We start from the raw sequence: 13,933 nt of genomic DNA, 5'->3' as shown, positions 1-13,933 counted from the left end.
GTTTGAAGACGCCGTGACTAAGTGTGGAATCATGGGAGTTGTGGTCTTCATCCCCACAGCCGATGCAATCCGACGGGACTCGGGCAGAAATCATGTTCATGGATGAGCTAATGATTTATTAACGTGAAGCAGTTGAAGAATGAAGCAGGGTGAGGCTGAAAGACGTCGAAGCAATACGAGGCCGCTGAATGAGCGTGACACACGACTCGAAAGCAGCGGTGCTTTTATTATGCCACAGTCGACCGCTTCCGCTCCTTCCGGTCGTGCGTATGTGGGGGGGGAAAAAGCAGCGCTGTTTTATCATACTAGATACGTTGAAAGTTCTGTTATAATGGTACTCTTTGCGGTCGTTACTGGTCTATTAAAACGCACAACATATTAAAGCGTCTTTGGTGTTTCCATGTTTTGTACAAAACAAAACCAGAAATCGAGGGGTTATGACGTCATTGGCAGGCGACACAATGACACCATGGACACGGTCCGTGTCACTAGTTAAATTGCTTATTTCTCTCGATTTGAACATTCTTCAAAACATTTAGGATAATGCAAGTACTCAAGTCAGCAAAATATATAGCACTGTTCTAGTGGTTTTTGGATATTTTAATTAAAAAAAAATCTTACATTGTGCCTTTTAAGATGAAAATTTTACAAGGTATTTTAGTAGTGGTGATGGTAATTATTATTAATATTGTATTATTAATTTGTTTATTATTATTATCATCATCTGAGCTAGAGAGAAATCTTTAATCTCTCTTTCAGTGAAATGTGCTGTTTGAACGATAGCGCCACAATGTGGTGAGAAGCAGTACTACAGTATGATGTAATGCTCTGTTGTGATTGTTTGGGGACTGCATTCTGCACTACATGCATGCCTTTAAGCATTATTGTAATATTCGGCCATTTCTTGTAATTGAAGTGATTTAAAAAGAGGATTATAGTGTTTAACTAAGCCAAGTTATGGGGATGCTAATAATGGTATCCTGCATTAAGCAATCTGAAATATTCTACAGTCAAAGGCCTGTAAACTAACTTGTAACATCTTTTTGTGGCCATTATATTGCATTTCTGTTTACTTAGCACACCCTTGATGCATATTAGAGAAACCGTAATGAGAGACTAAGCATAGTCTGTTTCACAGGAATCCATTTTTAACTCCATCTGAGACCAGTGACTATTATGTATGAATATTCTCGTCACAGTACCTGCACCGACTGACTGATTAATATTATTCACTGGGGTTGACTCATCACAGCCAAAGCTTCCTCTAGACTGCTGATTCATACTGGAAACGGCACGGCCATGCTTAAAACACTCCCCCGATAGTCCCAAAATAATCATGGGAATTAAGGTGTTTGAAGACTTTTGCAAATGACACCAAGCCATTTTTTAAATTATGTTTGAACCTTTTTATGGAAAGTTTTACTTATAATAGTGTGGAATCATGGGAGTTGTGGTCTTCATCCCCACAGCCGATGCAATCCGACGGGACTCGGGCAGAAATCATGTTCATGGATGAGCTAATGATTTATTAACGTGAAGCAGTTGAAGAATGAAGCAGGGTGAGGCTGAAAGACGTCGAAGCAATACGAGGCCGCTGAATGAGCGTGACACACGACTCGAAAGCAGCGGTGCTTTTATTATGCCACAGTCGACCGCTTCCGCTCCTTCCGGTCGTGCGTATGTGGGGGGGGAAAAAGCAGCGCTGTTTTATCATACTAGATACGTTGAAAGTTCTGTTATAATGGTACTCTTTGCGGTCGTTACTGGTCTATTAAAACGCACAACATATTAAAGCGTCTTTGGTGTTTCCATGTTTTGTACAAAACAAAACCAGAAATCGAGGGGTTATGACGTCATTGGCAGGCGACACAATGACACCATGGACACGGTCCGTGTCACTAGTTAAATTGCTTATTTCTCTCGATTTGAACATTCTTCAAAACATTTAGGATAATGCAAGTACTCAAGTCAGCAAAATATATAGCACTGTTCTAGTGGTTTTTGGATATTTTAATTAAAAAAAAATCTTACATTGTGCCTTTTAAGATGAAAATTTTACAAGGTATTTTAGTAGTGGTGATGGTAATTATTATTAATATTGTATTATTAATTTGTTTATTATTATTATCATCATCTGAGCTAGAGAGAAATCTTTAATCTCTCTTTCAGTGAAATGTGCTGTTTGAACGATAGCGCCACAATGTGGTGAGAAGCAGTACTACAGTATGATGTAATGCTCTGTTGTGATTGTTTGGGGACTGCATTCTGCACTACATGCATGCCTTTAAGCATTATTGTAATATTCGGCCATTTCTTGTAATTGAAGTGATTTAAAAAGCGTTTCATAAAACATGCACTTTACTCTCGTTTTTCTTTTTTATTGTTTTTTTAGATTTTTTATTTTATTTGAATATTTTTGCACTGGCTTGAACGGTAGAGTTGACTGTATGTCTGACAGCATGTGGAGTCATGATTCTGTTTGAAACCAAGGTAAACTTGATCAACTTTTTTTTTTATCCTGTGCTTTAGCTGTGACTATTATAAAATAAAACTGCACTATTTTAATTATTTTAATTAAGTCATTCATTCTGTAGACAGGTTAATACATCAAGTATCTAATCAATACATTTTCAGGATTTTATACGTTTTTAAGATTAAAGGCACAATATGTAATTTTCGCTGCTAGCGGGTGCATATTCAAAATAATCAAATAGACAAAGGCGTAGTTTGAAGACGCCGTGACTAAGTGTGGAATCATGGGAGTTGTGGTCTTCATCCCCACAGCCGATGCAATCCGACGGGACTCGGGCAGAAATCATGTTCATGGATGAGCTAATGATTTATTAACGTGAAGCAGTTGAAGAATGAAGCAGGGTGAGGCTGAAAGACGTCGAAGCAATACGAGGCCGCTGAATGAGCGTGACACACGACTCGAAAGCAGCGGTGCTTTTATTATGCCACAGTCGACCGCTTCCGCTCCTTCCGGTCGTGCGTATGTGGGGGGGGAAAAAGCAGCGCTGTTTTATCATACTAGATACGTTGAAAGTTCTGTTATAATGGTACTCTTTGCGGTCGTTACTGGTCTATTAAAACGCACAACATATTAAAGCGTCTTTGGTGTTTCCATGTTTTGTACAAAACAAAACCAGAAATCGAGGGGTTATGACGTCATTGGCAGGCGACACAATGACACCATGGACACGGTCCGTGTCACTAGTTAAATTGCTTATTTCTCTCGATTTGAACATTCTTCAAAACATTTAGGATAATGCAAGTACTCAAGTCAGCAAAATATATAGCACTGTTCTAGTGGTTTTTGGATATTTTAATTAAAAAAAAATCTTACATTGTGCCTTTTAAGATGAAAATTTTACAAGGTATTTTAGTAGTGGTGATGGTAATTATTATTAATATTGTATTATTAATTTGTTTATTATTATTATCATCATCTGAGCTAGAGAGAAATCTTTAATCTCTCTTTCAGTGAAATGTGCTGTTTGAACGATAGCGCCACAATGTGGTGAGAAGCAGTACTACAGTATGATGTAATGCTCTGTTGTGATTGTTTGGGGACTGCATTCTGCACTACATGCATGCCTTTAAGCATTATTGTAATATTCGGCCATTTCTTGTAATTGAAGTGATTTAAAAAGAGGATTATAGTGTTTAACTAAGCCAAGTTATGGGGATGCTAATAATGGTATCCTGCATTAAGCAATCTGAAATATTCTACAGTCAAAGGCCTGTAAACTAACTTGTAACATCTTTTTGTGGCCATTATATTGCATTTCTGTTTACTTAGCACACCCTTGATGCATATTAGAGAAACCGTAATGAGAGACTAAGCATAGTCTGTTTAAGCCAAGTTATGGGGATGCTAATAATGGTATCCTGCATTAAGCAATCTGAAATATTCTACAGTCAAAGGCCTGTAAACTAACTTGTAACATCTTTTTGTGGCCATTATATTGCATTTCTGTTTACTTAGCACACCCTTGATGCATATTAGAGAAACCGTAATGAGAGACTAAGCATAGTCTGTTTCACAGGAATCCATTTTTAACTCCATCTGAGACCAGTGACTATTATGTATGAATATTCTCGTCACAGTACCTGCACCGACTGACTGATTAATATTATTCACTGGGGTTGACTCATCACAGCCAAAGCTTCCTCTAGACTGCTGATTCATACTGGAAACGGCACGGCCATGCTTAAAACACTCCCCCGATAGTCCCAAAATAATCATGGGAATTAAGGTGTTTGAAGACTTTTGCAAATGACACCAAGCCATTTTTTAAATTATGTTTGAACCTTTTTATGGAAAGTTTTACTTATTCTTTTTTATTGTTTTTTTAGATTTTTTATTTTATTTGAATATTTTTGCACTGGCTTGAACGGTAGAGTTGACTGTATGTCTGACAGCATGTGGAGTCATGATTCTGTTTGAAACCAAGGTAAACTTGATCAACTTTTTTTTTTATCCTGTGCTTTAGCTGTGACTATTATAAAATAAAACTGCACTATTTTAATTATTTTAATTAAGTCATTCATTCTGTAGACAGGTTAATACATCAAGTATCTAATCAATACATTTTCAGGATTTTATACGTTTTTAAGATTAAAGGCACAATATGTAATTTTCGCTGCTAGCGGGTGCATATTCAAAATAATCAAATAGACAAAGGCGTAGTTTGAAGACGCCGTGACTAAGTGTGGAATCATGGGAGTTGTGGTCTTCATCCCCACAGCCGATGCAATCCGACGGGACTCGGGCAGAAATCATGTTCATGGATGAGCTAATGATTTATTAACGTGAAGCAGTTGAAGAATGAAGCAGGGTGAGGCTGAAAGACGTCGAAGCAATACGAGGCCGCTGAATGAGCGTGACACACGACTCGAAAGCAGCGGTGCTTTTATTATGCCACAGTCGACCGCTTCCGCTCCTTCCGGTCGTGCGTATGTGGGGGGGGAAAAAGCAGCGCTGTTTTATCATACTAGATACGTTGAAAGTTCTGTTATAATGGTACTCTTTGCGGTCGTTACTGGTCTATTAAAACGCACAACATATTAAAGCGTCTTTGGTGTTTCCATGTTTTGTACAAAACAAAACCAGAAATCGAGGGGTTATGACGTCATTGGCAGGCGACACAATGACACCATGGACACGGTCCGTGTCACTAGTTAAATTGCTTATTTCTCTCGATTTGAACATTCTTCAAAACATTTAGGATAATGCAAGTACTCAAGTCAGCAAAATATATAGCACTGTTCTAGTGGTTTTTGGATATTTTAATTAAAAAAAAATCTTACATTGTGCCTTTTAAGATGAAAATTTTACAAGGTATTTTAGTAGTGGTGATGGTAATTATTATTAATATTGTATTATTAATTTGTTTATTATTATTATCATCATCTGAGCTAGAGAGAAATCTTTAATCTCTCTTTCAGTGAAATGTGCTGTTTGAACGATAGCGCCACAATGTGGTGAGAAGCAGTACTACAGTATGATGTAATGCTCTGTTGTGATTGTTTGGGGACTGCATTCTGCACTACATGCATGCCTTTAAGCATTATTGTAATATTCGGCCGTTTCTTGTAATTGAAGTGATTTAAAAAGAGGATTATAGTGTTTAACCAAGCCAAGTTATGGGGATGCTAATAATGGTATCCTGCATTAAGCAATCTGAAATATTCTACAGTCAAAGGCCTGTAAACTAACTTGTAACATCTTTTTGTGGCCATTATATTGCATTTCTGTTTACTTAGCACACCCTTGATGCATATTAGAGAAACCGTAATGAGAGACTAAGCATAGTCTGTTTCACAGGAATCCATTTTTAACTCCATCTGAGACCAGTGACTATTATGTATGAATATTCTCGTCACAGTACCTGCACCGACTGACTGATTAATATTATTCACTGGGGTTGACTCATCACAGCCAAAGCTTCCTCTAGACTGCTGATTCATACTGGAAACGGCACGGCCATGCTTAAAACACTCCCCCGATAGTCCCAAAATAATCATGGGAATGAAGGTGTTTGAAGACTTTTGCAAATGACACCAAGCCATTTTTTAAATTATGTTTGAACCTTCTTATGGAAAGTTTTACTTATAATTTTTAGAAGGAATGATACATATATTTAGCAGGCCTATATGAATACAACACAATTATTGGTAATTTAGCAGTCTCTTGTTTCCAGTGATGCATGCTAATCACTGATGACTATTGAACGGAAATAAAAGCTAACTAAAAGTAAAATAAAAAACAGAAAATTAAAATAAAACTTTGTGCGCGTATATGACCAAAACAGTACTATGGCCGCACCATGATAATGCCATGGTGGTCCAAGGTAGCCTACTTTCAAAAAATACCATGGTACATGCACCTTGTTGCAGTTTGATCAAGCACACGACCTTCGTTTTTAAAACCACAAACTTAAGTTAATGACATTCATTCACGTCGTTTGAAATTCATGTTAATTTAGATATCCTTTATTCAGAATGCCTTTAAGTTACAAATGTGAACAATATATTTCAGTCACATACAAACACAACAGCAGCACACCACACAAATCACAGCATCAACCAAAGTCAAAAAATAAAAAAGGTTAAATATAAATAATGCTCATATAATGTTTTCCTGTCATATCAAGCATCTCTTAATGACTGAACCCAGCATTCATGAGTCGCACAATCAGAAGATCAAACCTATGTGTTTTTTAGGAGCTCTTGTCTCCAGACACCTTCATCAGATCTTTGAAAACTGACGCTTAATCCCTTGTGCTTTAACGTTGAAGCTTTTCAGATGTTGAGTATGGCCATGTTTCCTAATTTGTTTTTCAGATTCACCTGATAACATCAAACCCTGAGGGCACGTCACTCAGGCCCAGAATAAATCTGACTAAGGAGAAACATCTATTTTAAGATTCTCCAATAAAACGTTCCGCTTCGTCTTCGCTCAGGGCATTATCTCTGTGAGTGATTCCTCCTTTCATGTTTTATTCCAGAACTGGCACCCCTTATGAAAGCACAATTAGATTTTTGATTAGCTACCGCAGGTGTTCCAGTCATGAGACAATGAGCTCTGATGGTAATGTTGAAGGAAGCTCTAAATGGAGGCCAGGAAAGAAACGTTGTCAAGTGATTGAACAGACGGATGAATGCATGTCGTGACAATTACGCTGATTAACATACCCACGAGTTAATATGAAAGATCAACTTAGCACCATTTGAAGTAGAGCACACACACTGTTGTATGCGAATAATGTGTTGTTTTTGTGAAAAGTGCATTTAGGACACAAATAATGAATATTGCAATGAGCATTTGATTCAGATTCAAAGGAATCATTTAGTCATAAACTTCAATTTACCTGAAAAAAGTGAACCATTAACGTACAATAATTTCTCCAGTGTTTGAATTATCAATCTGGCTAATAATTAAAAATCATGCAGTTAACAGTGCACAGAGGGTTGCTGCCAACCTTCTGTCATAACGCAGTTTGGTGGTCACTTTAGGGCGCTTACACACTAGAAAAAGTGTACTGACAGGATTGCGCCAAATCCGTTTTTAGGGTTAGAAAGAAATTTGACTGTGAGCAAATGGCTGTTAATATCCTATATATATATATATATATATATATATATATATTTAAAGAGAGATATTCTAATCTCTTTTCCATCATGCTACTATGGCCAACCAAGATTCACGCTTTTGGTAATGTGCCTGGGGCCACTGCTGTTGCACAAATCTCCAAGCGGTGGTCACTGCAGGGTCAAATGGGTGGAGCTCGACCTAGTTATGGTTAGGGTTAGGGTGTGGTTAGACTTTAAAGTCCCACCTATTACACCCAGAGTGGTGGAGCTTGACGCCAAGCAGCGAGCACCTTCTCTAAAACTTCCATGACAGGCAGTTGTCGAAAATTCAAAATTACGCATCACTGCTCCCCTGTACCCGGTTATTTCTGCTTTTCCATAATCACCACCTACTTTCATTTTCATTTAACGCATCTTTTTTTTTGCATTGGTCTGAACAGACAAATTTTCATGCCGAACATTCACGCTAGTGTGAACAGGTCTTTAGTTTCAGAATCAAATGGGAATACATCAAAATAAATTTTTTGAAGACCCTCCTGTCTGAGATCCTCAAAGTACAGCGATTAACGCAATGACATTAACCAAAAGATGTAATTAAACAACTTTGGTTGTATAATGGAAGTGTCACTTTTGCAAATCTTTGTATGTTTTTTGAATGCAGCATTCCCATCAAGACGGATGGAGTTGCAGCTTGAACTTTTGTGTGTAAGCGCCCTCTCTCTTTCTATTAGGAGACATCATGGCTCCTCAATCCAAGTGCAGGAAATCTGAAGTGTATTAACAACCAAATTAAAGTACTTTACGTTCAAAACATAAAACTGAAAAAAGTGACAAGAATCCCCCAGAACTCACACCTATGGGTGAGTCTGTGAGAACTCTAGGCAAGTGCTCAGATGATGGCTTTTTGAAACGACGCCAAGATACGCAGCGTGGACTGTCTCAGTCATAAATGCACATTCACACATTAGGAGACCAGACCGGTGCTGATCAGTCAGTGGCTTGCCATGAGTTTGGTACTTTGTGTTTGTAAACTTGCAGTGAAGACAGAGGTTTCTCTGTGATTCTGAACGACTCAGATGGGACCATAGAGTGGCCCATTTTATCCAGTTCTTTGGAAGAAGGGGTGGGGCATTTGGGAGTGGCCAATCGTAGTTAGTTCCAGATCCCTAGACATGCTCTCCCACCCCTCGGTTCCCACTAGCCCTATCACTTCTCCATGAGTGACAGCTGTATGATACGCTGCAGTTCCTCTTCCTCTCGTCTTTGACGTAGCTCCATCTCTTCCTGTTCACGGGCGGACAGCGCCATGGCTAGACGCAGCTGCTCGTCGTAGCTGCGCGGTGGTTTATTGGTCGGTGTGCTGCGAGGGCTCTCCACGGGGCTGGGTTTGTGCTGTGGGGTTCTGGGTTATGGAGAAGAAAAGAAGTGACTGAGACCTCTGCTAACAGAAAATTGTCTTCTTGACAACAGTAAAATCAGCAATTTAAGAGTTGATTTATTATTACAATTTAAATTGTTTTTCATTTAAAAATTTTTTTAAATGTAATTTATTTCTGTGATGGCAAAGCGGAATTTTCAGCAGCTACTACTCCGGTCTTTTGTGTCACATGATCCTTCAGAAATTATTCTAATATGCTGATTCACTGCTAAAGAAACATTTCTTATTATCATCAATGTTGAAAACAATTGTTCTGTTTAATATTTTTGTGGAAACCTTTGTGGATTCTTTGATGCATATAAAGTTCAAAGGAAGAGCATTTATTTGAAATATAATTTTTTTTGTATCATTATAAATGTCTTTTTTGTCACTTTCAATCGATGTGTGTGTGACTTTAAAACTAGAGATTATCTGTGCGTCCTGTTCTAAAAGTGAAACCTAAAAGAATAATGAGGTGAAGCGACCGTTTCGGATTCATGTCGGCTGCCACGGACAGGGCATCTCAATCTGCTTTAAAACTCCATAAAGAGCAAACGAAGGTGAGGAGAGAGAGATGAAAACCCTAGTGAATTTCTATGAGCTTCACTGAGGATGTATTGACAGTCAAGCCTGTGTCAATAGCTCCAGTAAATGTGATGTGAGAGTGTGACGCTGTCCTTGCCTATTGTGGGTGAGATGTGACTACAGGAGATAGTAGAAGCAGAATACTGACTGCAGACCTTTCGTGCCGGTTGGGGTCACAGGACAGAGGCTGTGCTCCTGGTTTACTGTTGGTCAAAGCCTCCCAGATTGTCACCTGTGAGGGAAGCCGAGGGATAAGGTATGTGTAAAAAAAGTCTTACACCATGTTCTAACCAGTTGAGACACATTAAACCGACAAATGATATAACTTATATCTCTTTCATGTAAATCTGGGGTTTCATCTTAACCAGGAGCAGCTGGGTGGTCATAACATGAAATAGTGTACAGTATGGCTGCTGTAGGGTACTGCAGGGATGGTATTTTTGTAGGCACTTAAGCTTTCCACTGTCCTGAAGTCAATACGTTTTTTTGAATGGGTATTAGGTTAAATGCCTGAAAAAGGTCTGTGGTTAACACAAACTCAAAACATTTTTACATTTCATTCTACATATCTCTTTCATGTAAATCTGGGGTTTCATCTTAACCAGGAGCAGCTGGGTGGTCATAACATGAAATAGTGTACAGTATGGCTGCTGTAGGGTACTGCAGGGATGGTATTTTTGTAGGCACTTAAGCTTTCCACTGTCCTGAAGTCAATACGTTTTTTGAATGGGTATTAGGTTAAATGCCTGAAAAAGGTCTGTGGTTAACACAAACTCAAAACATTTTTACATTTCATTCTACAAAAAAAAATATATATATACAGTATATACATCAGTAATACTACACTCATGATTTCTTTAAAGATTTTACTTTAACCCTCAGGTTGTGTTTGGGTCTTTTTGGACAAAGATTTACTGACTTTGTTTACACAGGGTTCAACTACTTCCACTGCAAAAAAATTTAATTTTCGTTAAACATTTTTTATTTTATTCAACCTTGTTACACTTGTGGTATTCCCGGTAAAAAATGACCGGCCTACAAAAAATAGCCTATAAATCTCGTGTTATGCAATATTATCACCTAATATTGGTATCAATCTTTTTGTGAGCTTGTTTTCTTTCAATTAGGACTGGATTTGTGATTATTTTTGGAACTGATTTATATCAGCTTACGTCAGTTTTTGAGTGAAAAAAGCCATATTTGTGGATAATTTTGTCAATATTAAATAAAATATGAAAAAAAAAATTGCACTGTTTTTCACATTAGCATGCTCTAATGTATAACTAAGAAATTGTTTTGAAATGCTTATATCTTGTAAAAAAAAATAGCACAAAAGAACACTTGTGGTGTTCTTGGTCAAAAATGACCAAGCCTCTATCAACCAGCCTACCAAAAATAGCTTATAAATCTCTTGTTGTTCTCTATTATCACCAAAAATGGGATTCAGTTTTTTTGGTCAATAAGTTTTCCTTCAATTAGGACTGGTTTTGTATTTAATTTTGATACTGAATGTTTGTTATTAACAATAGCTTATTGATCTTAGCTTTACTGGTCAAAAATGACCGACCGAAGGGAACACTTAAATCACACATTGGATCTCAATGAATTAAATTTTCAATTTAAAAATCTTCAATTATATACATTCTGTATGTGACAACAGTCAATGGAAACCAAAATCATCAACACACTGAAGGTTGGATTCAAAATCACACCAAAAATCAATGTAAAAAACTAAAGTTACAGGCTGATCCAACTAGCATGAAGTGCATCACAGCAACATCGGATGCTCCGATACATAATATCCAAGAGGTTCTCAATTGGTTTCAAGTCTGGGGAACGTGAGGGCCAGTCAATTGCATCAATGCCAGTGTCATCTAAAAACTGCACACTCTAGCCACTGAGGCCAGGCATTATCATGCACCAGGAGGAACCCAAGGCCCTCTGCACCAGCGTAAGGTCTGACAGCGGCTCTGAGGATTTCATCCCGGTACCTAACAGCAGTAAGGGAACCATTGGCTAACATGTGGAGGTCTGTGTAATCCTCCACAGATATACCTCCCCAGACCACTGCCAAACCAGTCATGCTGGATGATGTTGCATGCAACATAATGTTCCCCACGGCATCGCCAGACTCTTTCACATCTGTCACATATGCTCAGTGTGAACCTGCTCTCATCAGTGAAGAGAGCAGGATGGCAATGACGAACCTACCAATTCTGGTGTTCTCTGGCAAATGCCAATCGAGCTGCATTGTGCTGAGTTGTGAGCACAGGTCCCACTACAGGACATCGGGCCCTTATTCCACCCTAATAAAGTCTGATTCTGACAGTTTGATCCGAAACATGCACACCTATAGCCTGCTGAATGTCATTCTGTAGGGCTCTGGCAGTGCTCATCCTATTCCTCCCCGTACAAAGTAGCAGATACCGGTGCTGCTGCTGGGTTGTTGCCCTTCTACGTCCCTGTCCAGCTCTCCTCATGTAACGGCCTGTCTCCTGGTATCTCTTGCGTGCTCTTAAAACTGTGCTGGGAGACACAACAAACTTCCTCATGATGGCACGTATGGACGTGCCATCCTGGAGGAGCTGGACTACCTGTGCAACCTGACTGGGTTACAGGTACTGCCTCATTTCATTCTACAAAAAAAAATATATATATACAGTATATACATCAGTAATACTACACTCATGATTTCTTTAAAGATTTTACTTTAACCCTCAGGTTGTGTTTGGGTCTTTTTGGACAAAGATTTACTGACTTTGTTTACACAGGGTTCAACTACTTCCACTGCAAAAAAATTTAATTTTCGTTAAACATTTTTTATTTTATTCAACCTTGTTACACTTGTGGTATTCCCGGTAAAAAATGACCGGCCTACAAAAAATAGCCTATAAATCTCGTGTTATGCAATATTATCACCTAATATTGGTATCAATCTTTTTGTGAGCTTGTTTTCTTTCAATTAGGACTGGATTTGTGATTATTTTTGGAACTGATTTATATCAGCTTACGTCAGTTTTTGAGTGAAAAAAGCCATATTTGTGGATAATTTTGTCAATATTAAATAAAATATGAAAAAAAAAATTGCACTGTTTTTCACATTAGCATGCTCTAATGTATAACTAAGAAATTGTTTTGAAATGCTTATATCTTGTAAAAAAAAATAGCACAAAAGAACACTTGTGGTGTTCTTGGTCAAAAATGACCAAGCCTCTATCAACCAGCCTACCAAAAATAGCTTATAAATCTCTTGTTGTTCTCTATTATCACCAAAAATGGGATTCAGTTTTTTTGGTCAATAAGTTTTCCTTCAATTAGGACTGGTTTTGTATTTAATTTTGATACTGAATGTTTGTTATTAACAATAGCTTATTGATCTTAGCTTTACTGGTCAAAAATGACCGACCGAAGGGAACACTTAAATCACACATTGGATCTCAATGAATTAAATTTTCAATTTAAAAATCTTCAATTATATACATTCTGTATGTGACAACAGTCAATGGAAACCAAAATCATCAACACACTGAAGGTTGGATTCAAAATCACACCAAAAATCAATGTAAAAAACTAAAGTTACAGGCTGATCCAACTAGCATGAAGTGCATCACAGCAACATCGGATGCTCCGATACATAATATCCAAGAGGTTCTCAATTGGTTTCAAGTCTGGGGAACGTGAGGGCCAGTCAATTGCATCAATGCCAGTGTCATCTAAAAACTGCACACTCTAGCCACTGAGGCCAGGCATTATCATGCACCAGGAGGAACCCAAGGCCCTCTGCACCAGCGTAAGGTCTGACAGCGGCTCTGAGGATTTCATCCCGGTACCTAACAGCAGTAAGGGAACCATTGGCTAACATGTGGAGGTCTGTGTAATCCTCCACAGATATACCTCCCCAGACCACTGCCAAACCAGTCATGCTGGATGATGTTGCATGCAACATAATGTTCCCCACGGCATCGCCAGACTCTTTCACATCTGTCACATATGCTCAGTGTGAACCTGCTCTCATCAGTGAAGAGAGCAGGATGGCAATGACGAACCTACCAATTCTGGTGTTCTCTGGCAAATGCCAATCGAGCTGCATTGTGCTGAGTTGTGAGCACAGGTCCCACTACAGGACATCGGGCCCTTATTCCACCCTAATAAAGTCTGATTCTGACAGTTTGATCCGAAACATGCACACCTATAGCCTGCTGAATGTCATTCTGTAGGGCTCTGGCAGTGCTCATCCTATTCCTCCCCGTACAAAGTAGCAGATACCGGTGCTGCTGCTGGGTTGTTGCCCTTCTACGTCCCTGTCCAGCTCTCCTCATGTAACGGCCTGTC

At 38.6% G+C, this 13,933-nt stretch overlaps 1 protein-coding gene across 2 annotated transcripts in view; it reads right to left on the bottom strand.

Annotated features, from left to right (window-relative positions):
* Nucleotides 1-5,018: 5,018 nt before the first annotated feature.
* Nucleotides 5,019-13,933, bottom strand: part of LOC107589713 (ankyrin repeat domain-containing protein 13B-like) — a 35,556-nt gene continuing 26,641 nt past the window's right edge. The window contains exons 14-16 of one of the 2 annotated variants that reach the window (XR_001609700.1): nucleotides 9,757-9,833; nucleotides 7,392-9,001; nucleotides 5,019-5,031 (exon numbers count right to left, since the gene is read on the bottom strand). Coding sequence is in view for 1 of the 2 variants with exons in the window: in XM_016278215.1 (XP_016133701.1) it covers nucleotides 8,806-9,001; nucleotides 9,757-9,833 (273 nt within the window). In the remaining variant the exon portion in view is untranslated. Of the gene's footprint in view, nucleotides 5,032-6,480; nucleotides 9,002-9,756; nucleotides 9,834-13,933 lie in introns of those variants that run through there. The other variant, XM_016278215.1, reaches the window with a different exon arrangement.

The sequence above is a fragment of the Sinocyclocheilus grahami genome, unplaced genomic scaffold (assembly GCF_001515645.1).
Source record: "Sinocyclocheilus grahami isolate Dianchi unplaced genomic scaffold, SAMN03320097.WGS_v1.1 scaffold119.1, whole genome shotgun sequence".
Taxonomy (NCBI): Eukaryota; Metazoa; Chordata; class Actinopteri; order Cypriniformes; family Cyprinidae; genus Sinocyclocheilus; species Sinocyclocheilus grahami.
This window is presented reverse-complemented; position numbering and strand designations above follow the sequence as displayed.